Here is a 26,515-nt window from a genome sequence, read left to right as displayed (position 1 = left end):
CCCACTCCTTTGCTCAGTGAGGACTGGGACCCCGTGATGCAGCTGGAAAAGCCGACAGCAGGGGAGGCGGCCCTGAGGTTCTAAGGCTGGTGACACCTTGCGGACTCAACACTCTTTCTGAGTGTTGATTTCTTGAGCTGTAAAATGAAAACAAACTCGGGATAATACGGGAGCAGCTTCCTGAAGCACACCTTGAAAAAGACACGCAGTCACGGGTCCACCTACCCCACCCTCCCCTCGTCACTCTCTTCAAGTCCTGGCAACTCCCAAGTCTAAGGGGTGTCCTGTCCTGCCTGTGGTTGAAAAAGGGTGGGAAGGGGCACAGCCCTCCTGCAAAGTGAGCAGGAACAAAAGCCCAACAGAATGGGCTATTGGACCCCTGCCACACACACACACAGAGCCCACGGGTGTGCACACACACAGACCCCCTAATGGGTGAAACAGTAGCAACTGAGTCACAAGGAGCAAAAGGAGGGAAAATTCGGTCCTTAGGATTTGCTTGGCTTTTCCACTGATAGTGGCACTTTCTCAGGAGGTTCTTGCCTAGGCCTCCTTCCTGTCCACCCAATCCTGGTGTAGCCCACCTGGGAAATGCCCCTGAATGAATTAAGGACACTCCTTGAGACCAGAGATGGACATCTGAAGATCAACATAACTCATGATATGCACACGTGTGAATCCCCTCAACAAGCATCTGATAAATACACCTGAACTTGACTCCAAGAAACTGGCAGAAAAGGCACACTTGGCATGCAGGAGGCAGGCAGCTGCTCCAAGTTCAGAGGGTGTGATCCGTCAATCCCAGCAGTTCAGGGTTCTACTCCCATTTACATGTGGTGTCCATGTGGACAAATGGTTTCCTCCTCCTTGCCTTACCTACCCGTCAAATGGGGGTAAGAACAGTGTGCAGCTCTCAGTGAGGAGGAACTCAGGTCAGTGATGAACATGCTTCGAACAAGCAGCACCTGGTGCACAAGTGCTCTGTATTCACAGCTGTTGTCATTACTACACGACAGGCTACCAGGAAAGTGTGACCTGAAGGAAGTGGCTTGAGGTCTCCCAGATGAATGCTGCAGCTAGCTTCCCATTGTGGACCTCCCCCATCACTCATCTGAGCTACTTGATTGAAATGCAGAAGACACCAGGTGTCCTAAGTCCCACCCCAGCTCTGCTGAATCAGACTTTCCAGGGCGAATGCCAAAGAAGATGCATTTAGTAACAGGTGTACCGCAGAAATTCACTTGTCCCCCCAGATTTACAAGCCTTCGGGCTGGATAGTCTCCTTGACTAGAGGACCCACATCTGTCTGCTCCTCACGTATGGATGGAGCCTTGCACAACAGAGGACACAGGTGCTCGACAATTGAGTTCAGAGTCGCCCAGTCATGGCTACTCTAAGAGTGTTCATTCCATTTTTCTGAAGGCCCACTGTGTGCCAGGCACGTACAAAGACTGAATCAGATGAATGACTTCATTCATTCACTCTAAAAATCACCATCAGGTGTATACAGCACCCATGCACTGCACTGGACACGGGAGACACAGCAACGTAACACCAGATGATGCTTAGAGATGCTCAAAAGTAGCAGCAGGTGCTACAGGCTTAATAAAACAGGGTAAGGGGGAACCCCCTGTCTTCATCAAACTCAGCACCAACCGTGGCTACGCCCAACAAACCTTCCTACAATAACAAAAATGACCTGCTCTGCATTATCCAATGGCAGCCACTGCTGCGTAGACTACCGGGCACTTAAAATGTGGCCAATGCAACCACAGAACTGAAGTTTTTCATTTCACTGAATGGTAACTGATTTTAATAGCCCTGTGTGTCCCTCTTAGACAGGTCAAGGGGCAGGAGGAAAGATGAGAATTGGAAACCAGAACACAAGACATTGGTGCCACGAGCTGGACGTCCAGAGCTCCACACGCTATCAAATGCCTCTCACCCAATTACCAGATGCCCTAACGTCCCCTGGCTCTGAGAATTGGAAGAACAAGGTCAGGTACAAGGCATTGTTCTTGGGCTGGAATTTTTATAGCCCATGATCAGTTGGAAGTGGTATGCAGGCCGGCCAAGCCCCGGGGACTGCAGCTCAAGAACACTCCACCGTCAGCAGAGCCCGGCCCCAGCTGCCAGAGAGATCTCTTTCTCCCCCCATCACTTGCTGATGGTCATTTTGTCCTTGGCTAGAATGTCCCACTGGGCCCGAGATACCGAGCAGATTTTATGAGATTTCTTCACTTCAAGCATAAGTACGGATACAAGCCTCCTAAATTCCACCGGAAAATTGGTGGCTAATCCAAACATTTCATAAAATTAGAGCTCATTGTGGGGCTGAAAAGAATTCAGACTGTGCGGCCACCAGAGAAATGCTAAATATTTGTTATAATTTTTTCCTTCATGAGCTGTTTTAAGAAGCAACTGCTTTTTCTGCTTCAAGCAAAGCGGGGGGGGGGAGGAGTTTTTGTTTTTGTTTGGTTTTCTCTGTGGTTTGCAAAAAGCACCACCAGACAAAAAAGCGAGGAATCCTGACCAGCTCGCTAATCCTTCTGTAAGCGGGGATCAGAAACCTTCCCTGTCTCAGCTGCATCTTAATTTGTAAAAGTGGTATTTTTTCTAGAAAAATGGGCCTTGGCTCCTTAATTTTTCTCCTTGGGCTTTAGCAGTAGAGTATTTATAAGCTGAGATTTCGAGAGCCAAATGGACATGGCAAAAACTCGTGCATGCAAGTCACCAGTGTTTATTAATCAGGCACCGTTTTAGGTTCTCAGGATGCATCAGTAAGCAGAACTGATAGAACCCTAGCTCAGCCAGAATTCACCTTCTGCAGAGGAAGACAAGTGGAGGAGATTCAGCAAGTACCGTTTTGAAGCAATCTGGGGACAAGACATAAAGACTCCCAAAACCCAGTTTGTGGAAGAGGATGTAAAGTAAGCTGCACGGGAGCAGAAACCTGGTCTGTCTCATCTCTCTGTCGCTATTGCCTGGGGCCAGCATCAGACACAGCAGGCGCTCAATAAATGAAGTCCATTTAACTTCTGATTGTTTTATTTATAATTCTTCGACCTGACAATGGTACAGAAGCAATAGGCGCTGAGTAGAAACCAGACTTTGAATTTGAAATTTGGATCTTTCCCCAGATAGTGATGTACACAGGGTCCTCTCTCGTGATACTGGGCAGTAGCAGCCCCCAGTCAGCCCCACGATCACCAGGGCAGGTGACTGACACTCATCCATATACTGTGTTGCTAAACTACGATGTTCGGGAGACTCAACATACTCAACACATTTATTATTTATTTATGGTGATTTCGACTACAATGAGTTTATCATCTTAAGCTGATGAATATCTATACTGTTGAATGAATAATGAATCCTACAACAAAAATCTATCCCAGAGCTGTCATCTAACAGATAAATGAGTTGAAGTCACAGAGGGACGTCTTGACCAAGGTCACACAATTTAGGTTGTGGCAACACTGGGACCGTCTCCTGAGGACATTCTCCGACACACAGTACTCTGTGGCTACTGAACATTTTTTTCATTCTTATGGTGTGCCAGGCACAGATATAGGCACAGCGAGGTCATAAGTGAGTTTAAGATACAGCATGATTGGGATCTTGAGACTAAGTTCTCAAACCGCTATTTTCAGAAGCACAGAGACCGCTTCTCTGAACTTTAACTGTGGGTTCATCAGATGCCTACCATTCCGAGAGGCCTTGGAGCCAGGGTCATGATCCTGAACTCCCAAGTCAGGCACAGCCTAGCCCTAAATCCTGGCTCTGTAACTTCAGACAAGCTACTGGCTCCCTCAAAACCTCTGCTTCCTCATCTGCAAAACGTCCATAGTAATCACGCAGGTTCAAAGGCGAGACAGCATACGAAAGAGTGAAGGGCTGGAGCTGTGGCTCAGTGGTACAGTGCTTGCCTCGAAAGCTCAAGGCCTGGGGTCCATCCCCAGCAACACACACACACACACACACACACACACACACACACAGTCATCTGTGCAGTGCCTGGCACACACTCGGCACTCAATAAATGTCCCCTGCTATTAGGGTTGTTAAAGGAAAGCCTCCTGCTCCTTCCTACACATCCAAGGTGGATGCTATGTGGTAAGTGAGAGTCCCCTTAACTCCTCTCTGCTCTAGGGTTCCTGCTCCCAGAGCTTGCTGCAGCTCTCCGCCCCCCCCCCCCCCCAGCACTCCGCCCGCCTCTGCCTGGGAAACAGAGATCCACTAACCAAGACGCAGGCTGCGGCTTTCCCGGAGTGTGCCATGGCTGTCCCCAGAGCCCGCCATCACTCTGAGGGCTCTGAGCTCACCAGAGAAACGCTTAGCCTCCTCCCACCCACCACCTCTGCTACCCGAGGCAAGAGTTCACTTTCAAAGCTACCAAGAAGCACACAAGTAATTACGTTGCCTCAAGGACCTCAGGGACCATTTCAAAGTTTGCTGGCATCTCTTTTAACTGACACTGAGGAAGCCAAGGCTGCGTAATGGAGGTTTGACACCAAGTGATGAACTTCTGAGAGATTCAAAAAAGAAAAAAAAAAAGGGTGGGGGGTGGGGATCAGTCTCCTTAAATGGACCAGCAAGTAGAGTTAGTGAGGACCACAAGGACTGAGGGTCTAGAAACAGTGAGGGTTAGATGCACGTTTTGGAATCAAGAGTTGGGTGAACTCCTTTGGGGCAGTGGCTGTTTCTTATTCTCAGTTGCCTCCCCCATGCCCAACGCAGTACCGGGCACCTGGGAGGAGCTCTATAAATATCTGAATAAATGTTGTTTAACCTGCTACCTGGAAGAGCCAGAAAGAACACTTGTCACAGGAAAAAAGGACAGAGATATTTCTACTCCTTGGTTGGGTTCCACCATCCCGAGTTGCAAACGCTGTGGCCCTGGGCCCAGTTCCCTTTTAGGATCATTCTAAGAGCCTGTGTAATGCTGCAGGCAAAGCCCTTAGCAGAGGCCCCGGTAAATACAGAGTGCTCAGTAAAGGAGTGGAAATAAATGAACTAGCCGAGTCTTCCCTATAAGGGAGACGGCCAGGGACACTAAGAGGGCCCCTCCTTAGTCTCTTCCTCATCCCTGGAGTCTCACCTCCTGTGTACCTGTTACCAGGGATCAAGGAGCCAAGCCCTCCCTGCATGAAGAATCCCCCCAGAATCACTGCTAAAACCATAGGGAGGATAATGGTTCCTGCCAGGAGAGCTGAACATACAGCCAGAGCAGAGGCAGCCACGAGCCCCCGGCCTGACCGAGACCAGCTGCAAAGCCACCCTGAGCTCTAAGTGTCTAGGGACAGAGCAGAGATCCCTCCAGTAACCACAGCTCACATTCATTGAGAACTGGCTCCGAGTCAGGCACGGTCCTCAGCATGATGGGTCATGAACCCTGTGTCAGCACGGGAGACAAGGGCTACTTCACCAGCCTGTTTCACAGAGGGAAAAGGGAGGTGTCAGGAGTGCCACCCTTTCCATCTCACAGCGGCAAGTTGAGAATGACCTCCTGGACGTGTTTAAGCAAGCCTGGGATGTCACCGGACTGAACCAGGGGTCAGGGAAGGCGGGACCCTCCCCTCACCTCTGCCACAGCACAGGGACCACAGACAGAGACCATGGGCACACTGGGAAAGCAGCTCTGGGAGCTGAAGTTGCTCCCTTCCACCCGCAAGGAGTCTTTCTGCCAAAAACCAAGCAACAGGAAATGAAGTCTGCATTTCACCCATTCCGTTTTGCGAGTCCTGGGGTTCTCTTCCTGTGAGCTGGCGGGGCATGTCTCCGAGCATGTTTTGTCTCCGGCCCCCGACTTACAGGTGAAGCAAGAGCACTGGACACAGGGGCACCCGGATGAGCAGGCTGCCAGAGGCCTGGAGATGGCTGAGACCTGTCCTGCCTAGCCCAAGAGGGTTCCTTCCAAGAATAATGCTCACGGGGGTGGCCACACACTTTCCTTAGAACACCACACACACCTCACTGACCCACACAGTCACTCCCATTTCACAGATGAAGAAACTGGGTCATGGCTGTACCGGAGTACACAGGAGGCTCAAAGTGGGCTCAAATCCAGGCCCCACATGCTCCCTTTCCACTCACAGAGCGGACCATCCACTTCCCCACCACGATCTCATGGAAAAGTGGGACATGACCATCCTTGGGCAGTCTGGGCAAAGCACACATGAGCTGGACCCAATTCATAGCACAATGACAACATCCATCAGGGATGCACTGTAGCTGGCTGCAGTCGAATGTCTGCGTGGCCCCTGAGCCACTTGAGTAAGGGAAGCTTGACACACAGAGGAGGGCACGGGCTTCGTCAGAGATGCTAAGTCAGAGAAGGGAGCAGCTCCCTTTTTCAACTGGGAAACTACCCTTCAGCCCCAAGATGAAAGTCGAGCCCAGCCCACTGGAAGGCCACCGCCACCAGCTCCTGACACGGAACGCACCACAGCCCCCTCTGAGCATCTTCCCACTGGAAACCTCAATGCCCCTCATGAAAGTAACCCAAGTGGAATTCTTTGCTCGAGCTTAAAAGGCAAATCGTGATGGTGTTTTTTCCAGACATACATTAACTCCGCACTCCAGCCGGTTTACAACTCTTAAAGCACTTGATTTACAACCCGGGGAGAAAGGCTGGGGAAAGCCTGCAGATGCCTTTTGCATCCAGAGGTTGCACATGCCACAGAGCTGATCGCCAGGGCTTCTCAGATGGGGGCGGAAGGGCTGGAACCTCCAGAGGAAGACAGGCAAGTGTGGGAGCAGCCCAGCCTTGGGGGCTGCAGAGCAGCCACGGAGGGTGGGAGGCAGGCTGGGGACGGGCTCGGCCTCCCCCTCCTCTCCAGCCTTGCCTGGCGCAGAGCGTGACTGAGAGGCACCTGGGTGCATGCACGGTGAGCAGAGCCATGACCCAGGGAAAAGAGAACAGGAAGGAGCATGGGCCTTCCCTGCTGCCTCCCGCCTTCAGGGACTCTCCTTCTCCGGGCTGCTGATGCACACTTCCTGCAGAGGCCCATTCATTCAGCCATTCATTCATTCACTCTCACTGAGCATCCCCTCTACACCTAGCACCAGACCAGGCCAGGCTGCAGCGACCCGAGAGCCAGACAGCACCCTGCTTTCTTCCTAATGGGGGGGCATGGGAGAAAAGGTGGAGGGACACTGATACCGAGGTGGGGCAGAGGAATCAGGAAGGAAGGGTCTGGAAACCCGAGCAGGAGCAAATCCACACTCAGTCCCCATTCAAACCCATGGCAGGATTTTGACAGGGAGAGCCAAGAGCCATAGCGAGGTCATCAGATTCTCCACACTTTCCCCTCAAATCATACTACTAGCTCTCGTTTCAATAGCTTCTGTGCACCAGGCTCTGCACTGGAAGATTCCAAATCCTATTTCTGCGAGTGATTCCAATTGGTAGGATACTGGCAGGTGCCTTTTCTAAATGGGAAGATAGAATCTCAGAGAAAACAGTTTGCCCAGGGTCGGCAGCTACTCCGTAGAAAGGTGGACCATCTGTCTCTTCTACAGTCAGGATTTCTCCTTCTGCACTTCATTTATCCACTCAAAATATTCATGATGTATTTGTCACACAGCCCCCAAATAAATTCTAGGTATCTTAATGGCAAGACTTGTCTTAATCTCCTCTCAAGTGTCCACACTCCTAAGCACATTGGTAAGCCTTGTTAGAGACCCTGGTTAACTGCTAGCTTAGAAGAGAAGGTGCGCCAGGCCCCCGGGTGTGATGTCTTTCTTATGATAGAGCTTCTGCCATCGGTCTTAGTGACCAGGGTAGCTAAGAAGAGTGGAGAAAGGGTAGCCAGTTCAAGGAGTCCATGCACAAGGCACATGGCTGAGGGGCACAGGAATGGCATCAGCCCACAGGGCTGTCACAGAGCCACAAACCAGCCACTGGTCTGGAGGGCTGCTTTTTCAGCAGGACAGAGACTTTACAAATATACCCTCTTGCTAATTCAGACAATGGTGCCTTTTAGACTGGCCATGGTCCCAACAGCCTTTGCTGTATACCTACCATGTAGCAGAAACTAGACAACAGGCTTAGCCATACAGCCTCACTGAATCCTCCCAATAATCCATATAATAAGAGATGGATGAGAAAACAGAGGTAAAATATGGCCCAAGGTCACCCAGCTGTCAAGGGGTGGGATGAGGGGTTGATTCAGGTGCTCTGTTCCTGGCGCTCTCTCTCTCTCTCTCTCTCTCTCTCTCTCTCTCTCTCTCGACCAGGGCAAGCAAGATACTGCTTCTCACACAAAATGAGAGCTCTGTAGTCCACAGGATGGCATCTGGGGGGCTGATGGTACTGTCTTCTACTCTCTTACCCCCTCCCTCACCCCCACTTTTTAAAAAAATATCAGCTTCACTGAGGTATAATCCATATATCATGCAAGTCACCCGATAAAGTGTAGAATTCAGGTGTTATTAGTCTATTCACAGGAGTGTGCAACCATTACCACACTCTTAAAATATTTTCATCACCCCAAAAAGAAAGGCATGCCCATTAACAGCTAATCTCCATTTATTAACAAGTCCACCCCCAGGCCTGACAACCACTAATCTTATTTTCTGTCTCTATGGATTTTCCCATTTTAAACATTTCATAGAAATGGAATTGTATTATATGTTCTTTCGTGACTGATCTCTTTCACTTAGCGTAAGGTTTTCAAGGTTCATCTGTGTTGTAGCATGTATTAAGTACTTCATTTCTTTTCATTGCTAAATAACATTCCATAAATATTCCATAAGCAAATTATGCAATAGGTCATAAATAATATTCCCTAAGTAAAATGGACATACCACATTTTATGTATCCATTCACCGCTGATGGGCATTTGAGTAGCTCCTCCTTTGGGGCTCTTATGAATAACGACGGTCTAAACATTGTGCACGGGTTTCTATGCAGACACATGTTTGCATTTTCCTGGGCAGACCTAGGAGCGGAGCTGCCCAGCCCTGGTTTTAACACGCAGTTAAAAGTTTATCGAAGAGTCTCGCCATGAAGCCCACATCTGGCTGCTCTTGGGCCGTTTCCAGGGAATTTTATCAATTCAACCAGACTCCACTTGCGGTGGGTCATCTGGCCCAGCCCCTCCCATTCTGGGGCCTGGGATCTTCTCATTCCTGCACTCGCCAATGTCGTCTGGGCCAGGAAGATGATAAATGCATTCTGCTTTAAAGCAGATACTTCACAAATCATAACTTACAGATGCTCCAGGACTTTCATGTGGGAAAGACAAATGAGACTTCTGCTGTCTGATTCCGGAGCCACTGAGGACAGGAAGCTATGGCCAGAAATCCTACAAGCCCAGGATATACATCTCTCCCTAATGAATGCATGAGCAAGTGTAACAGAAAAGGAATTCGTGCAGCAAGGGTCTGCCTGTCTCTGCAGACCTTACCATGTAGCCCGCCATTCACTTCTGGCCTTGATCCTTCTTGCCAACAAACCCTCCCAGAGGTCAGGGATAATAACCTGCAGCCCTACACCTCCCACCACCTTCCCTTGCTCAGTTTATTCTCGTTAGTTCCATCCTACAAGGCTTTGTTGAGGACCTACTTTGTGCTTGGTACTGGCAAGGCGTTGATGGGAGGCGGCAATGTGGAAGGAGTTCAAGACAGCTAGACCTGGACTAACAAGGGAGATACCCTGCTCACCATCCCCTGCCTCCAGCTGCTTCCTAGCGGGTAGATGAAGACATCTCAGGGTAGTGGGTACATTTCTGTTTGCAGGCAAGGAGTGGACCCGTTCACCCCTGAAGCCCCCAAGGGATCCAAGGGTCAGAGGCTACCTGGGGAACAAAGAATGTAGTGTGCATCCAGGTGCAGCGCACCCTGGCCCGACTCATGAAATCACGCTCGGGGTCCAACAAGCAGTCAGCTTGCCAGAGCCAGACTGTCTCTCTCCTCTAATTTGCTCCTGATCCTTATCTTCTCACACCTCAACTATTGTGAAAACCTCCTTGCTCCAAGCCAGCACCCCAAACCAACGAGCACGGAGCCCTGCTGTGATCAGAACCCGGCTCAGTGCACCTCCAGAGGGGTCAAGTCTCTGTGTTTACATGCCCGGGTCCCAACCCTGGCTCTGATCCTGCGTGGAATCTTGGGCAAGCTAGTTAACCTCTCTGGAGTTCAGTTGTTCATCTGAAAAAGGGGATGAAAACAGAATTGCTACAAGGACTCCATTAGTTCATATATACCCACATGCCATAAGCTCTTGAGGAGTGTTAGCTGTTATCATCATCATCATCATCATCATCACCATCATCATATTGCCTCCATCCTACCTCACCAAACTGGCCTCCCACTGCCTCCCAGCACTGCACACCCATGGGCCTCCTCCCCTTTCCCACACACATGCATGAACCTGACCTCTGCCTAAAGCACCCCACATTTCAGTCTCCTGAAACCCAAACCAAGGGATGTCTTCAACCTCCTCTCAGCTGGTGGAGAAATCCCCTCCCTATTCATCCGTCTGTCATCCTCTACATCCTCTTTCTGAGCACCAACAAAAACCCACCCCAGAAAAGAATCACCCTTGGCCGCTCTTCAGGCATCACTGGCAAAGTACCTGCCCGACTTTAGAGGTCACCAGCTGGGCGGCACAAGGAGGGTCTCCATTTCTCTAGCAGCAATGGCTTTCCCAAAATACAGGCCTGCTGGGCACCATCCAGTTGTGTGACACTCAGCAAATCCGCTAGCCTCCCGATGGGTCATATCTCCCATCTGTAAAATGGACCTAATCGGAGTGCACACCTCAAGGGCGAGGGCTCAATGAGGGGAAATGTCAGTAGAGCATTTCGCACTGCGTGACACACCTGAGCTAAAAATATCAGCTGGTAGAAACCACAGAAGCTTGAAAGCCTGGGAAGGCGCAGGGTCAACTCAATCCCGGGAACTAAGCTTCAAAGCATCACACTCCAACCTGAAAACCACCTGGAATGATCGCATCCTTTATGGAAGAGTTATTCCCAGCCTGGTGACCACTTACTCTTTCTCTTCCACTGGACACTAAGCTCCTTGGGTCCTACGTGTATCTATGTCTCCACCTTTAACAAGGTGATTGGCATTGGCACCTGGCAGACGGACATAAATCTTTGTGGAATGAATAAAAATTCGTCCAGTATCTGTAGGTACATCTTTGCTACTAGATTATAAATTCTTTAGGAGCTAGGTCCGTGTCTTGCTTTAGTAAAGATTTATTAAATGAATGACAGAAAAATTCCAATCCATGAATCAAGTAACTTCAACCCAGCTCAGTCACTTACCAGCTGTGCCACCTTGGATAATAAACTTCTGTGCCTCGTGTTTCCCACCATGAGGATGAGAAGTTTGGATGATACATTTGCCAAGGTCCCTAACACTCTGAAATTGGGTTTGGGCCTTAGCTGCAAAATGGTACCTCAGCCACCGTGCATATGATGGCCACACACCCATGGCTGAGCAGGTCAACTTTGCTTCTCTGATCTCCAGTTTTCTATCACCAGGTTATGAATAGCTTTGGGTCAATGCTTAAAATACTCACTTTTGGTCAACTCAACCTGGCTTGCTAGGTGAGGATGTCCTATTATCCTAAGCTAGTTCTCTGGTGGCTGGAAGCACTCAGGTAGACAAGGACACCCTCTGCCCACCAGTCCTGCCCCTCCCATCCCAGAGACCATGCCTCCAGCTGAGGCACACGGTGTACTGCCACACACCAGGTAAACTGGTGTGGGGAGAAAGTTGACCTTGACCTTGGGCACTGAGGCAACCACATGACACCTCTCCCCAAAAGGTTGGGTGGGTTTGAGTTTGGAGTTTGGGGCAGTGCTTTGTGCAACCTGAAGGTCCAAGAAATTTGGCTCAAAGAAAGCACATGCCACAAGATGACACAGAGGTTCACCCACAGCCCTGCCCAAAACTGTATCAAAACAAAGCTTGTGCAATAGTTGAAGCCCAAATTCAAGACTTCAGGAACATGTTCAGATCCTATCCAAATCTCACTGTTTCATCTTCCTTTGTGTGCACCTGCCTAATTAATCTAGCCTGTTAGTTTAATACCCCTGAGAAGGTGATTATCTCCCCTACCCCTCTCCTCATGACATAAGGCTAATTGTCCAAAGCATCCTGTCTCTCTGATGGCCTTGAAATCTTGAGGGGGGGGGGGAACCCTACTAAAAAGAGGAACTAAAATGGTTCATTTCCCCCTTTTGAGGCTTTATATAGATTATTTTATTCAACTCTCATAAGTCCAAGAAGTTGGTACTATTAACGGCCCACTTAACGGATGAGGAAGCTGAGGTTTCAAAGACATACAGCTTGCCTAAAGTCACAAAGCTAGAAAGAATCAAGTGAAGGCTTGAATACATGCCAGGGCTTTTAGCTTTTTTGCAAGAGTGCCTTGATGTTGGACTCAATAATCACAACCCACTCTGAGTCCTTGTGTCATGAATGTGCTTAAACAGTGGCTGCGAGACCGCATCTGGGGATGTGAAGGGGTGCTACTTGAACGGGGAGGGCTGAACCAATCGACTCCAAGCTCCTGACTCTGCAACTCTCTTCAGAACTGCATTTCAGAGAACATAGAAAGTGATGCTGGGTCTTGGTGTGCTTTATTCAGAAGGCCCTTCCAGATGTACCATCAAAGCAACTACATTCTAGCCTGGCACGGTGGCGCACGCCTGTAATCCCAGTGGCTCAGGAGGCTGAGGCAGGAGGATTGCGAGTTTAAAGCCAGCCTCGGCAAAAGCAAGGCTCTAAGCAACTCAGTGAGACCCTGTCTCTAAATAAAATACAAAATAGGGCTGGGGATGCAGCTCAGTGGTTGAGTGCCTCTGAGTTCAATCCCTGGTACCCCGCCCCCCCCCCACAAAAAAAGGCAACAATATTCTCATGTTTAAAAAAAAAAAAGTCTCTCCTTTCTGAGCAGGGGCCCTGCTTTCAACAAGAATGTTGGCGATCCCCAGCACCTGACTCACTGGCAAGACAGGTTAGAACCACTGCCCCTTCTGAGAAAGGTTTTAAAAGACATTACATCAGCATCGTGCCCAGAGATGGAATAGGCAGAATTAAGACCACACTCTCTCAAGGCTCTTCGACTGAACCTTAAGAGCAAGTTGTGATATTTCATGCATCCCTAGAACCAGAAGAAAACTCCATGTTCATACATTGGACAAAATTTCTTGCTTCTCCTGACAGATTCTGCATCACTGGGCACTGAATGGGCAGAACAACTTAATAAGTGATTTTCTTTGTTTGTTTGTGTGTTTCGTATTATTTTCTGTTCAGCCAAGCACAGAAAATTTTCCACCTGACAATTCCTGTTTCTCACTTCAGTTCTTGCACCATCTGTGAGCAGTGTGCTCAGGAGGGGGAGGACTTGGGTCCAAGGCTTTCCCTCTCCAAACCTCAGTCTTCCCATCTGTTAAATGCAAGGTGTTCATCAGAGAATCTTGCTCAGCTATCCAGAAAAAAAAACAGTCCCATGGATAAATGAAGCAGTTTGGGGACTGCCAGTTTCTGGGACTGGATCTGCTGCCAGCTTCAAAATCTTTACATAATTTTTGAGTAAAACAAGAGATTTAGCTGAAATTAATAGCACGATGGAAAAGTCAACTAGGGCTGCGCAGTAAGGGCTCGCTCATCTTCCAGCTGAGAAAAGAGCCTCTATCGTTCTCAGGGCTCCCCCTAGTGGCCATGAGACAAAAATCCTGGAGGAATGCTCACAGTTTCTGCAAACAAAAAGCAAGACACCCACCAAAAGAGAAAGACAGGCTCCTGCCTACTGATGCAAATCCTTTTGCTCTAACTTAGTCTGTGGATCAGATAGCTAGAAGAACGCGTGACAGGAAGCCCCAGGGAAGCTCGGGAAGGCGTCTGCCATAAGACAGGTTTGCATTCTTTCAAAGAGTGCAGACTCCCTAGCTCTTAGGTGTTGGGGTCCCTTCACAGATCCCAGACACACCCTTCCCAACCAACCCCTCACATTCTCACATCCTCAACCTGCACCTCGAACTGCATCTGTTTTTCATTATCATGCTTTCCAACTTCCTAGTGCGATTCTTCAACAGCTATTAAGACAACACAAGCAAAGAACTAAGCTTAGTTTTTGCTTATTCAACATCCAGCCTGGGGAATATCACCTCAGAAGAAAAGCATGAATGAAGTGCGCATTTCTCAGTCTCTTCTACGAAGTTCTTCAAAGGACATCTTCCCAACCATATCCTCTTTAGGATTTTCAACCTGCAAAAATGGTGCCTGGGCAGAGTAAAGTTTCAACTTGCATGCCACAATTCATTTATTAAAGAGGAAGCTTTTTTAAAAAAGGACACCATCCTGAATTTCCAATTAATCAATAATAGACTTTGTTTTAAGTTATAAGATTAAGTTGTATTGACACAAATTGCAAATCTGAGAAATGAAGGAGTTATCCAGGCATCCAGATATTTGAGAATTTAAGGGCTGGACCTTGCTGATTAGTAGCCTTTTTTTTTTTTTTTTTTTTCCCAACAGAACTGTCCCTATACAAATGCAAAAGGAAAATGTCAACACTGGCACTTCAGTTGATAGCTCATTTTGCTTTCCCTGTGACCATCTGTTAGATTTATTATCGACCCTGGGCCTTGAAACACCCCCAAAAGTGCACATAAGGAGCCTCATAATTAGTTTCTGACTTTGGCCCTAAATCGATTAAAATTACATCTGATCTGCTTTAAATCAAAGAACCATGTTAATGTTCTGCCACACACCACACAAAATCTTTCTGCAACAGTCAGTCACTTTGAACCCAACTCTCTAGCCACAAGCCGTGTGGATTTCAAGGGCCTGTTCTGCAGAAAGGAAAAATGACAACAAACCAAGACAGGGACAAAACGAAGGCACTCAAAGCACTTCTTGGAGCTGTGCAAATGGTGCTGGTACCCTGGCAAGGTTTCAGCTGTCACAGGGCAGCTGGCCAGACCCCTTAAGCAATTTAGTAGTCCTGAGGTCAGGACCTGAAACACAACGGAGCCTGCGGCACTACTCAGTGCTGCATCTGAATGGCTACCATGCCAGGGGCATTTCAGTCTTCCCAGAAGTCACGATGCAAACTGTCACAATCCTCAGGCATGCAGTAGCAGCCTTCATTTCTGCTTCCTAACCTTCTCTCTTAAAAAACAGGCAGGAGTTTGCCCTCCTTTGCAGGGACAGCATCTGGTGATGGGGAATCAGTGGAGGGATGCAGAGTCTGTGGGTAAACGGGGCAGGGGGGCGGGGGGACAGGGAGACAACTATAGGACATAGACTTGAGGGACCAGCTCTGGGCTGAGTAGGATAAGTCTTTCTGAGTAATAAGACATTCGGGGGCATGATCTGATATGTCCGGCGGGGCAGACCCTACTGTCCAAAACTGCAAACTGTTCACATATCCTAGCCACTACTTTGCTGTTTGGATAAAAGGGGAGAACACCCCAAAATATGTGCAGAAAGGATGTAACAAGTGTTTCAAGAGAGACACGCCTGAGTCACGGGGTCCCGGGAGGAAAATGAAGAGTCTGTCTGTGGGACCCTCAAGAAGCCCCCTCTTGGCAGGAGAGCCCCAGCGCCCACAGATTCCCGCCCCGCACGCCCTTGGTCTGCAGCTGCAAGAAGCCAGCGCCCCCGCCCCCCCGGAACATCCCCACTCACCACTCGGCCAGAAAATCTCTCGGTGGCCCTCTTGACTTTGCCGTAGGTGCCTTTGCCCAGGGTCTCCTGAAGCTCATAGCGGTGCTTTAAGTTGTGCTTGTGATGATGCCGCTTCACCCCGTGCGGTTTCCTGGGCTCCGGGGCCGCAGCCACCGCGGGAGCTGCAGTCGCCCCGGCCGCCGCCTCGGGCGGAGAACCCGGCGCCCCCAGCCCCAGGTCGGGGCCGTCCCCNTCCGTCCTGCGGGGGCCACTGCGCGCCCTGGAAAACCCCAGGAGGGGCGCTTCGGCCCGAAGAAAGGCGGAGTCGGACGAAGGGAGGCTACGAGGCTGCACCCGGGGCCCTCCAACACCGTCCAGGACTCCGGCGGGCACAGCCGCTTGGGAGGGTAGCAGAGTTGGGGGTGTGGAAGAAATGGGGCGCTCAAGGCACGGAGACGAAGCTGGATCCGCGTAGAGGCCCACCCTGCCGCGAAGCAGCCATCAGCAGTGGACTAATCAGGGACCTGGGATGGATCAGGGGCCCGGGCCTGCAGAGCATCGCCTTTGCCTCGCAAAAGGCGACTTGCAGGCCTCTTGATCTTGGCCCCCAAGGAGCCTTGGGAGTTTTCCTTTAACTGGAAGGGCCACATCCACGTGATGGCGACAGCAACCGTACCCCACCAGGTGAGGGTCAGTCAGGAACCCTCCAACCATGGGAGCTGTCCGGGTTCTCCAAAGAGGAGGCAAGGGAAAAATCAGGAAGAAGGCAAGGGGGGGGGGAAGGCGTGGGTTTGTTGTTGTTGTTGTTTTAATAAATGGTGCAAGAGCGGTGCGTTCTGCAAATCCCTGGCAATTCTTTACTTTTCCACCAGTGAACGCCCTGGAGCTTCCTCTTCAGCTCCCAGGTTCATCCCTTCCTCCGCATTCCTGCTGTCTTCACTCCTGTCTACCCCTTATCACCTTACACTGGACTCCCCTGGGCTCTGGCAACAGCCTGCCCTTCCCCGGAACCTCCTCCCCGGAAACTCCTCCCTGCAGCCCTAGTAATGGCCCAAAACACCCCAGTCATATCTCCACACACGTGCCTCTGCTGCATTCTAGCAATCTGTCCAAACTTTATTTCCACTGATGCTTGACGTTAAACCCCTCTGCCCCTTCCTGTCTTCCCTAAGAGCTACCACATAATACATAGGCAAAGTTAATGTTTATTCAAATCTATTCTGTCCACCACACTTGCAGGGCCTCTCTGCCCCCATCCTAAACTGTTTCTGCCTTTTTTCCCAGTGCCTGGGATGAAATGTTTTACCACTGATTTATACTCTCACCCACCCCTGTGTTCTGGTTTTATACAAATAACTGTGCATGTAAATTCAAGAATCAATGCAGAGTGAGTCCTGGTTCCCAGTGAATTGACTGCATGACCTTGGGCAAATGACTTAACCTCTCAAAGCCTCAGTTTCCTCTTCTTAAAACAGAAATTACCTGATAGGTTTTTCAGGTAAACACATCGCTTCTGCAGTAGTAATTAAAATTGTTCACCGAGTATCTTCTGTTCTTTTCCTTCCCCTGAGATATGGTAGAAATCTACTATCCCAACCCACTTCAGATTAGATGTGGCCATATGACTTGCGGAGGTCAGTAGAATGAAGGCACAAGTAATTGTGCTTTTTCCACATGGAGACTTCAGAGTTAGGTTGTATACAACCAGAGATATGAAAAATTGTGCTCTGAATGTGTAATAAGAATTGTAATGCATTCTGCTGTCTTATATAAATGTTTAAAAAGGAAGAAAAAAAAAGCTTCTTTTCTCTTTTCTGATCTTGACTATCAGGGGAGTGCAGAGTTAGAGAGCCTGGGTGTCTAGGTAAAGGTGGTAGAACACTGCCAGGTAGCTTGTATTAGAAAAGTCGGGTGAGTAAAGATTAACCTTTTCTCGTATTAAACCAGTGAATTTAATGGGTGTTTGTTACAGCGGCATAACCTAATTGATACTTCCAAGTGCAAAGGACTTAATCCATGTCTGTTGATAGACTGCACCTATCCTATGCTGGTACCATTTTATGACAATCCCTCCTCTGTAAGGTAGCTGTTATAATTCCTATATTCAGTTGGGGAAATCATATCAGAAAGGCCTAATACTTTGCAGCACCAGGATCAAAACCCTACCTCTCCAGTTCCAAAATTCTTGCTCACCCTGACTTCCAAACATGCCAGGCCACCTCTCCTTAAATGGGAAGGATGAAAAAAACACCCAGTACAATGCCTAGCATGCAGTCATGCCCAAGCCCTGAGACTTCCTCTCCAGCCAGAATTCCTACAGCATTGATAATTTGAACCACTCTCCTCCAGCATGATGTTATCATGCATTGTGTGAGTGTTTTCACACAGAGAAAGCATTTCCTCCAACCAGGGCCCAGGCTCCTTGGTTACAAGTGTGAATTTCAGAGTCACACGAAGTGGATTTAAATCCCTGTTCCACCACTTTCTCTGAGGATCTTGGACAATTATTTTTTCCACTCTGTCTCAGTTTTTTCATTTGTAGATGATGATAACAATATATGTGTCATTGGCTGGGGTCACCATATGTTTCACAGGGTTGGTGTGGGGTTTAAGGGGTCTAACACACTTGATGAATCACAGTTGTTAATGTTATTTCTTTTCTTCCACAGCTCCTAGAATTCTGAGCAATTACAAGCAATTCAATCATGCTGCTTGGTTAGACTCTGATTTCTGGTTTTGTGCTGAATACAGGAAAGAAGTTGTAACGTCTGCACCTGGAAGCATAACATCCACACTATCCTACATCTTATATTTTACATAAGGCTCATTACCTGTCCTTGATTACATTTGATATTTCAAATCGATTTAAAAGAAAGGTGTGTTTGCTTTCTTGAGAAATCTTTGTTCGGGAAACATACTAATGCCATTTATCCACCTATACATACTACCTCTAACCATCAGGAAACTGCAAGGTGGGTGTTACGATTCCCATTTCATTCTTGAGAAAACTGAGTTTCAAAAAGGTTAAGTAAGTTGCCGTGGTCAGACAGTACCTGCCTGCATCAGGATTTGAACCTGTGTCTCTGATCCTAAAGCTTTGCTCTGACCTCTATTCCAAGCTGCCTATCATTTCAAGGCTTGTGCAGTAATGCCCATGCTTTGCTTGATACTGTTCTTCCATCTTTCTAGATGAGGTTTGGAACATTACCCTAGATGATGACATTTCTAACTTGATGTTGTGTGGTGGGCAAGGTCACATTAAACAACAATCAGACCACGCATATTCTTCACTGTGGCAAAAGAAAGCTAATTGTCCACCAAAGACTCATGTTCCTCCATCAATAGGGAGCTGACAGCTCCTCAGCCAGAAATATAGTTCCCAGCCTCTCTTGCGGCCAAATGGGCCATGTCACTGGTTCCGGCTAGAGGAACATGAGCATAAGTGAGACCAGGCTGTTTAAAAAGTTCTATGCCTTCTCCACCTTCCTCAGCTGGAAACAGAGGACTCCAAGTCCCCAGGGGATCGTGAAGCTAAAGGTAGAAGAAACGTGGGTCCCTACATCACCTTGAAGAATAATACCATTCTCTGACCAGGACATTGTACTGGTACATGAGCAGAAATCAACTTCTGTTTCCTTAAGTCTCTGAAATTAGAGGTTCTATGTGTTATTACACAAGTTCTGCCATAACTAACACACACAGCTTACATTAAGTCTGTACTACACATGAAATGGGAAGTGGAAAACTGTAGCGACCCCATGAACAATGAGAACCAAAAATGATGTTTTTATATTTTCGATCCTCTTATTTCAAGGGAAAGTCGATTACAGAGGGCAGGGTCAGGTTTTCCTTGAATTTTTCCAGTGTTTCATGTACCAAAGATCAAATAAGAGGAATATCCAACACTCTTATTGAAACAGTACAAAACAAATTTACTCATTCCATAATATTTTCCTATTCTGTGCCAGGCATTGGAGACCAAGGGTGTGCTGGCACAGTAAAGGACTGTCTCCTCTTCCTGAAATGCCATTGTACTAAGTCCAGTCCATAGCATTCAACTGGCCTCCAGCCTCCAAACTTGGAAGAAACCAGGCTACTTGAAGATGGACTCCTACAGTTTGGATTTTAAATACTGCCCAAGGCCCAGGTGTTAAAGGTCCAGCGCCCAGTGCAGTACTCTTAGGAGGTGGTGGGACTGGTGGGACCTTTAAGAGGTGGGGCCTAGCGGGAAGTCAGTTGCTGGGGGGGGGGTGTCCTCGAAGGGGATTGTGGGAACCCAGTCTCTTCCTCACCCCTTCCTATCCAGGGCCTGAAATGAGCAGCTTTTTGTTCAACCAGGAACTCCTCACCTTGATGTGCTGCTTCATCCAAGGCCCAGAAGGAACAGGGCTGATCAGTCATAGTCGGAAACCTCCAAAACTGAGCCAAGATAAAGGTTTTCCCTTGATAACTTTATTATTATCTCACATATATTTTTCCTGTAATGAAAACCTAACACAAGGACTACATTAGCTAATGCCCTCCCTGCAAAAAAAAAAAAAGTACTTAGAACAGCAAGAGATGCAACAGCACCCAATAATGGCAGCTGTCAAGACCTTTTACCACCTCTCCCCTGGAATGATTTCATGTATGAAAGGATAAACGAAAAAGTCTTCACAGGTTTGATAGGTGACATCAGGAAACAGAAGAACAGGTTGAGAAATACAGAATCTAAAATGCTCCAAAATCTGACACTCTGTGAGGACCAACACGATGCTACAAAGGGAAACTCTGTTCCATGCACAAAATGATTTAAAATACTATGCACAATGACCGACAGGCTCTGTGTAGAATACGTATGTGAAATGTGAAGGAACTGCATGCTTCTACGTAAGCTATCTCAAGATAGCTTATTATGTACAAAATATTCCAAAATCTAAAAAAGTTGGAAACCGGAAATACTTCTCGTTCCAAGAATTTTATTAATAGAATTGGTGTCACCTACCAGGATTCCACTGAAATAACCCAGACTAAGTTTTCCTGCCACTTATGTCCTTCATTTAGTAATTGTGATGGCAGAGGGGTCCCCTGGGGAAGAGCATCCATTGGGGTATCCACCATAGTAGGGGGACAACCAGTGGGAGAGGAGATGATCTGTACGACCCTCCAACACTGACATTCTTGATTCCTTTTGGAGATTTCAGCTCTAAGTTCCTTGCACGTTCCTTCTTTTCCTCCTTCCTTTGTGTACATGTGAAGGGGGCGGGGCAACGGGATGACTGGCAGCCCTTCCATCCACCTTGTTTTCTCTGCCCTGAACTTCAAACTGAAAAACAAGATAGCTTCCTCCTAAGGGAAGGAACAACAAGGGTTCATGAGGAGACTTTATTATTCAAAAAAGAAACTGAAATGTGATAAATTCCCATCAACCGGGAAAGCACTGGCAGGACTCCAGAACAGAAAACAACAACCCGGTGCCACCCTGGGAAGAGTGGCCCCCAGAAAGTCCCCAGAGTGGATAGATCACATGCAGGATGTTCTGGGCCACGTGGGAGGAGACCTCCAATCAGCTGCAAGGAAGCGGCTGGTGGCTTCACTGAGCTAAACAGAGGGTAGGAAGAAATATAAAAAAAATTCTTTCCTACCTCCTCGAGGAGGCTAACGCACTCAACAATACTAACGAAGGGCTTACCTTGGCCCATTATGATTCTAGGTACTGAGGATAAAGAAGTGAACCAAGAGTCCCTTTCTTCATTAGGGTAGCAGACAGACAGTGAGCCACGGATACCCAAATGCTTGGCCTGTCAGATGATGATAAGGGTCAGCAAGAAAAATTGGGTAGTTTAGGAGAATAGAGAATAATGGAGGTGGGGAGGGAAGGCTTTCTGATAAGGTTGATGTTAGAACAGACACCTCAAAAAAGACAGCAAGGGGTGTATAATCTTGATATCTGGGGAATAATCTTCAAGACAGAGGGACTAGTACATGCAAAGGCCCTGAGGCAGGAATATCCTTGACATGTTCAAAAGAAAAAAGCAAAACTTCTGTGGTTGAGCAAAATGGGACGAGAGTGACAGGAGTTCAGTCCATGGAAGACAGAGTCCTGCAGAAAGCCACTGGCCCATTTTGATTAGATCAGTGTCGTAATCAGACTTGGGCTTGTAAAGTCTTTCTCTGGTCACTGCATTGAAAATAAACCTGGGCAAGGAGGGACGTGATTCGTGGAGGAGGAGGTGGTAGCTGTGATAAATCTAAGAAGCATCTATACTTAGGCCATCTCCCCAGTATCATCCCTCCTCCACCACATTCCATTCCTAAAGTGCACATCTGACCCTGTGTCCCCCTCCCCCACGACTCTGCTGATACCTGTGACTTTCGGACAAAGTCCAAACTCCTTAGCCAGACACAGGGCAGCATGGCGGGGCAATAAGAGCACTGCTATTAGCAGCAGAAACAGGATTAGAATCCTGGAGGCTGAGGCAGGAGGATCTCAATTTCAAGGCCAGCCTCAGCAACTCAGCGAGATCCTGTCTCAAAAATAAAAAGTAAAAAGGGCTGGGGATGTAGCTTAGTGGTAGAGCCCCTCTGGCTTCAATCCCCAGGACTAAATAAAAAGGAATCCTGGCTGTACTATTCACCAGAGTGTGACTTCACCTGAGATACTCAACCTCTCCGACCTTGATTTGTTCTCTCTCTTCCTTGTCCTGAGCAATGTCACCTGCAAGTCAGCTCTGTGAGAACAGGGTTTGTCCATCTTGTTCCCTGGTGTATAATTCTGGAGCAGAACCTGTAACAATGCCTAGCACATAGTAGGTATTCAACAAAGAGGCATGGAGTCAATAAATAGGCTGATTTGGGAGCAAGCATGGTGGCTAGCGTGAAGGGGTCCCAATGGCACTCCTGTCCTTTGTTGAGTGTTGCTCCCTTTTCTTTCTCTCCCTGGTCTGACCCCACCAGGACTCTTCCGGTTCACACCCACACCACCTCCTTCCTCCAAGCACCCTGCATCCCAGGGGCACTTCTTGCCAATGTATGCCTCTTGGCCTTTGCACGTGCTGTGCCGAATGCCTGAGACTCCTCCTTTCCTGTCCTGTAAAGAGGAGACCTGGCGGAAGATGTCACCTCCCCTCTGACCCTGCACTGGACAGAATTGAAGGCTCAATCCTCATTCCCCAGGGCATTTCTGTTCCTGGGTCTATTATAGCACCTACCTCATGGTACTACAATTACTCCATTGTGTGCCCTGCTCCCCGAGTCGCCTGAGAGCTCTGGAATGGCCAGGGCCAGGACAAAAACATTATGTGAGCCACAGGTATAATTCCAACTATTCTGTTAATAGTTATAATTCCAACTATTCTGTTAAAAAACAAAAAGAAGAAACAAGAGAAATTAATTCTAATAATAAATGTAATTTAACCAGATATGTCCACGACAGCATCATTTCAGTATGTGCTCAATATAAACAACTCATTGAGGAGATACTTCACAGTCTCTTTTTGTACTAAATCTTCCAAATCTGTAGTGTATTTTACACTAATCTCAATGCAGAGCTAAATTTTCAGTGGTTAAACTGAAATGTAATCCCAGCAAAACAATAAAGTTGTATTAAGCAGAAGAACATTTTACACTGCTTCAAGTTTTGTATAATTTGAATTTAAATCTTACTTAATTGCATAGAATTTTTAGTTCTCAAGTCACATAGCCACATGTCAAGTGCTCAATAGCCACATGTAGTTAGTGGCTACTATACCCTAAAGTACAGGTCTAGATCTTAACTCTTCTTTATAATGGTAGTAGAGCTCTGGCTTATAATGTGTGCTTTACAAACACTGGATGGATGGAGAGATGGATGGATGGATGGATGGATGGATGAACTCATTTAACTTCTTCCCTAGTTTTCTATTTCCCAACCTGGAAATGCATATCCTAGGAAAGAGACTGAAAATGAGCTTAGAGAAATGGTGAATCCCTAGAAACCTTCCTTGGGCACCCATTTGCTAGTTTTCCCCATTAGCAGCAAAATTCTCTCTGATCCACGTGGTTCAGTGACCCAGCACCTCCATGTCTTTGCTCAGCCGTCACCTTTTCTGTGGGGCCTTTCTGACTTTCCTGTTGAAAATCACAGTCCCCTCTCTTCCCATCCTTCCCACCACTTTCCTCCGGTTGATGTTTTATTCTTCATTATTGCATTTACCTCCATGTAATGCAGGATGCAATTTACCTTTTTGTTGTGTTTGTCTCCACAGAGCAGGGACTGTTATCTTTATTATTCTCACATGAATCCCTGGTAGCCAGCATGTAGTAGGTGTTCAATTAGTATTTGTGGAATGGATGGATGGATGGATGGATGGATGGATGGACAGATGCTTGAGTTGTAGCTCTTCCACCTGCTTGCTCTATGACCTCAGGAAGTGATTGATCTTCAGCTCCCTCATCTGTAAAACAGGTTTAGCAGTGACACTTGCCAAGGAACACTTCTTGTGGTAAAATCCTGCAGGGTTCGTACATACCTTACAGGACTAAGACACTGTTCATGAATGCTCAGCACAGTGCCTTTATCAGCACGTGGTGAGCCCTGACAAGATGGAAACTGCCATCATTACTGCTTAAATAAGGATACTATTATTAGATTTATTCTACCAGGTCTGTAACAACTATGTAAGGAATTATAATTTTCTAAGTAATTTGATTCTAAACAAAAAAACTAGGTCAGGAAAACATAGGTCAGGGACCTGGATTCCCTACGGAACTGCCTGTATCTGTCTGTTCTGTTTTTATTTGTATTTTTTATCCATGGGAGATAGGACCTTTGGTCCCGCTTTGCCAGGACCTGGGGCAGCTCAGTGTCAGGCCACATCCGTTATGTTTACTGTCACCAGGGACTAAGGCTCTAAAAGCAAGAATGAGAGGCAGAACATTCCAGGCAGGTCACCAGAGCGCCCGTGACGGCAGAAGCTCTGTGTCCACCTGCTCTGGAGCAGTCACAGAGCCCTAAGACAGCCTCGGGCCTGGCAGATGGGCTGGGGGTGGGGGGGAGCCAGGCGGCCCAGGCAGCCAGCTGGCCGGGGACGTGTTAGCTGCTTCCTGGCGGATGAGGCGTGTGCCTCATCCCTCATCCCAGCCTCCTGCCTGGAAGCCCCTCGCCCCCCAGGTACCTTTTGGATCTTCCTCCCCTCATGGTGCTCCACCCCCAGCTGCTCATTCCTGCATTCAACACTGTATGAACTGAGCATCCTGGATGACGCTGTCCTGGTGCCAGGGTTGGGATCAAAGGTGACATAAGCCAGTCCTCTGTCCTGAGTCCTACCACCTCCCCTCAGCGTTCACAAAACACTCCCCCGAGTGGTCTCTCTGCATCCTTGGAAGGACATTTTATCTGGACTTAGATACTTTAATCTTCCCCACTTTTCACGTGATATACCAAGAGATTAAGATTCGAACCTGACGTCTTGCAGCTTTTAGTGACACCTTAGCTATGTCACATCTCACACAAACACCATGAAAAATCAGTTCACTAAAAGATAAAGGCCACTGGATTGTATGTCTAATGGCTCCAAAAGAAAGCCACCTATCACACACGAGGTGGTCCAGGACAGACAGGGACAACTGGGAAACTTCTGCGGATGCAGGTTAATCGGCCTTACCGGACCCGTCTTCTCCTGGACCCTGTCGAACAGCCGTCCTCCTCAGGATTTCTGAAACATCTGGACTCAGAGCGCCCACCGCCCACATGAAGAGGGCGTGGGCACACAGGTGTGGACGACACCTCGCCCTCCCAACACACCTTCTGTCTTCTCTGTCTTTAAACCCCCGAGTTCTCCTCCAAGAGGAGCGTTGAGGGCCTTTACCAGGAAAAACATCTTACCACAGCACCACCCAGTGGCTGAGTCTCTGCCCTCCAAAAACTTCTCCAAGAGACAGAAGAAACCGAGTTTGCTTCAGGGCCAGTCAAAGCACAAAACTTCTCTAACAACCAGGACTGAGAAAAAGAAGCTGGCCAAAGGCAGGGAGTGGGTGTTCAGGGGAGACCCAGCAGGCCTGATGCCCTCAGGGCAGGGGCAGGGAAGTTCTTTATTAAGATGTTGGCAGAAATTCACTTTATCAGATTCTTAGGCCTGAAGTGACCAACTCTTCATTTTATAGACGGGGAAACTGAGACCAGAGAAGTTCATGCTCTTAAGTCTGAAGGAGGGCGATGGTGGATCTGTGGGATGCCCTCAGATTCATGTATGTCTAACACAGAGGTGTTACTGCTCCCCGACTTTACTGATAAAGGTAGATGGGGGGCCAAACCACTATGGCCCACCACCTATTTTTGTGACTTCTACAAACTAAGAATGATGTTTCCATTTTTAAGTGGCTGGGGGGAGGGGGGGTCAAATAAGAAGAATATTTCATGACACTGAGAAATCATATGAAATTCAGAACTGAGTGGCATAAAGAAAGACTGACTGGACTAAAGCCATGCCATTTATCTGTGTCCTTCTGTGCCTGCTCCGGAGCCCTGAGGCACAGGGTGCAGTGTCAACAGAAATTGTATGGACGGCTTCCAAAGCTGCTAGTATTTATTTACTATCTGGCCCTTTAGGAAAAAAAAAAAAACAAAACAAAAAACTTACAAACTCCTAGAATAAAGTCAAAGACCTTGAAGAATGGTGGGGGTGGGGGGTGATATGATGGAAGAAAACAGATATGAAGCAAGAAGGAGGCCATCTCTGTCACTACCTATGATCTGTAAGACCAGAGTAAGGGTAGAACTCCCCAACAGGTTTGTTAGGTCAATGAGTTGAAAAGTCAGATGCAAAAACTTTTGGCCAACTCTGAAGGACTAACCGTGTTGCAGTCATTCTTATTTATTAGATTAGTGATCTTCCAATACTTCCCGCCATATCACACAACT

At 47.9% G+C, this 26,515-nt stretch overlaps 1 protein-coding gene and 1 long non-coding RNA gene across 9 annotated transcripts in view; both read right to left on the bottom strand.

The window, feature by feature from the left end:
* Nuak1 (NUAK family kinase 1) overlaps window positions 1–20,037 on the bottom strand; it is a 70,989-nt gene extending 50,952 nt beyond the window's left edge. Inside the window, exons 1-2 of the mRNA XM_015482577.2 lie at window positions 19,986–20,037; window positions 15,658–16,034 (exon numbers count right to left, since the gene is read on the bottom strand). Of these exons, the coding sequence (XP_015338063.2) occupies window positions 15,658–16,034; window positions 19,986–20,037 (429 nt within the window). The remainder of the gene's footprint in view (window positions 1–15,657; window positions 16,035–19,985) is intronic.
* A 272-nt stretch (window positions 20,038–20,309) lies between these two features.
* Window positions 20,310–25,450, bottom strand: LOC107139781. 8 transcript variants are annotated; one of them, XR_007347405.1, is made up of 6 exons: window positions 25,260–25,450; window positions 23,837–24,050; window positions 22,827–22,971; window positions 22,284–22,414; window positions 21,308–22,142; window positions 20,311–20,964 (listed from the first exon to the last, which is right to left on the bottom strand). It is a non-coding gene; the product is annotated as an uncharacterized LOC107139781 (long non-coding RNA). The 8 variants fall into 8 exon arrangements; XR_001503195.2 differs by having other exon boundaries at window positions 22,284–22,402; window positions 25,260–25,449; XR_001503196.2 differs by having other exon boundaries at window positions 20,313–20,964; window positions 21,308–21,416; window positions 21,982–22,414; window positions 25,260–25,448.
* Window positions 25,451–26,515: the final 1,065 nt, after the last annotated feature.

Source organism: Marmota marmota, unplaced genomic scaffold (genome assembly GCF_001458135.2).
Source record: "Marmota marmota marmota unplaced genomic scaffold, marMar, whole genome shotgun sequence".
NCBI lineage: Eukaryota > Metazoa > Chordata > Mammalia > Rodentia > Sciuridae > Marmota > Marmota marmota.
The sequence above is the reverse complement of the archived record's forward strand: the minus strand, read 5'-3'. Positions and strand labels throughout refer to the sequence as shown.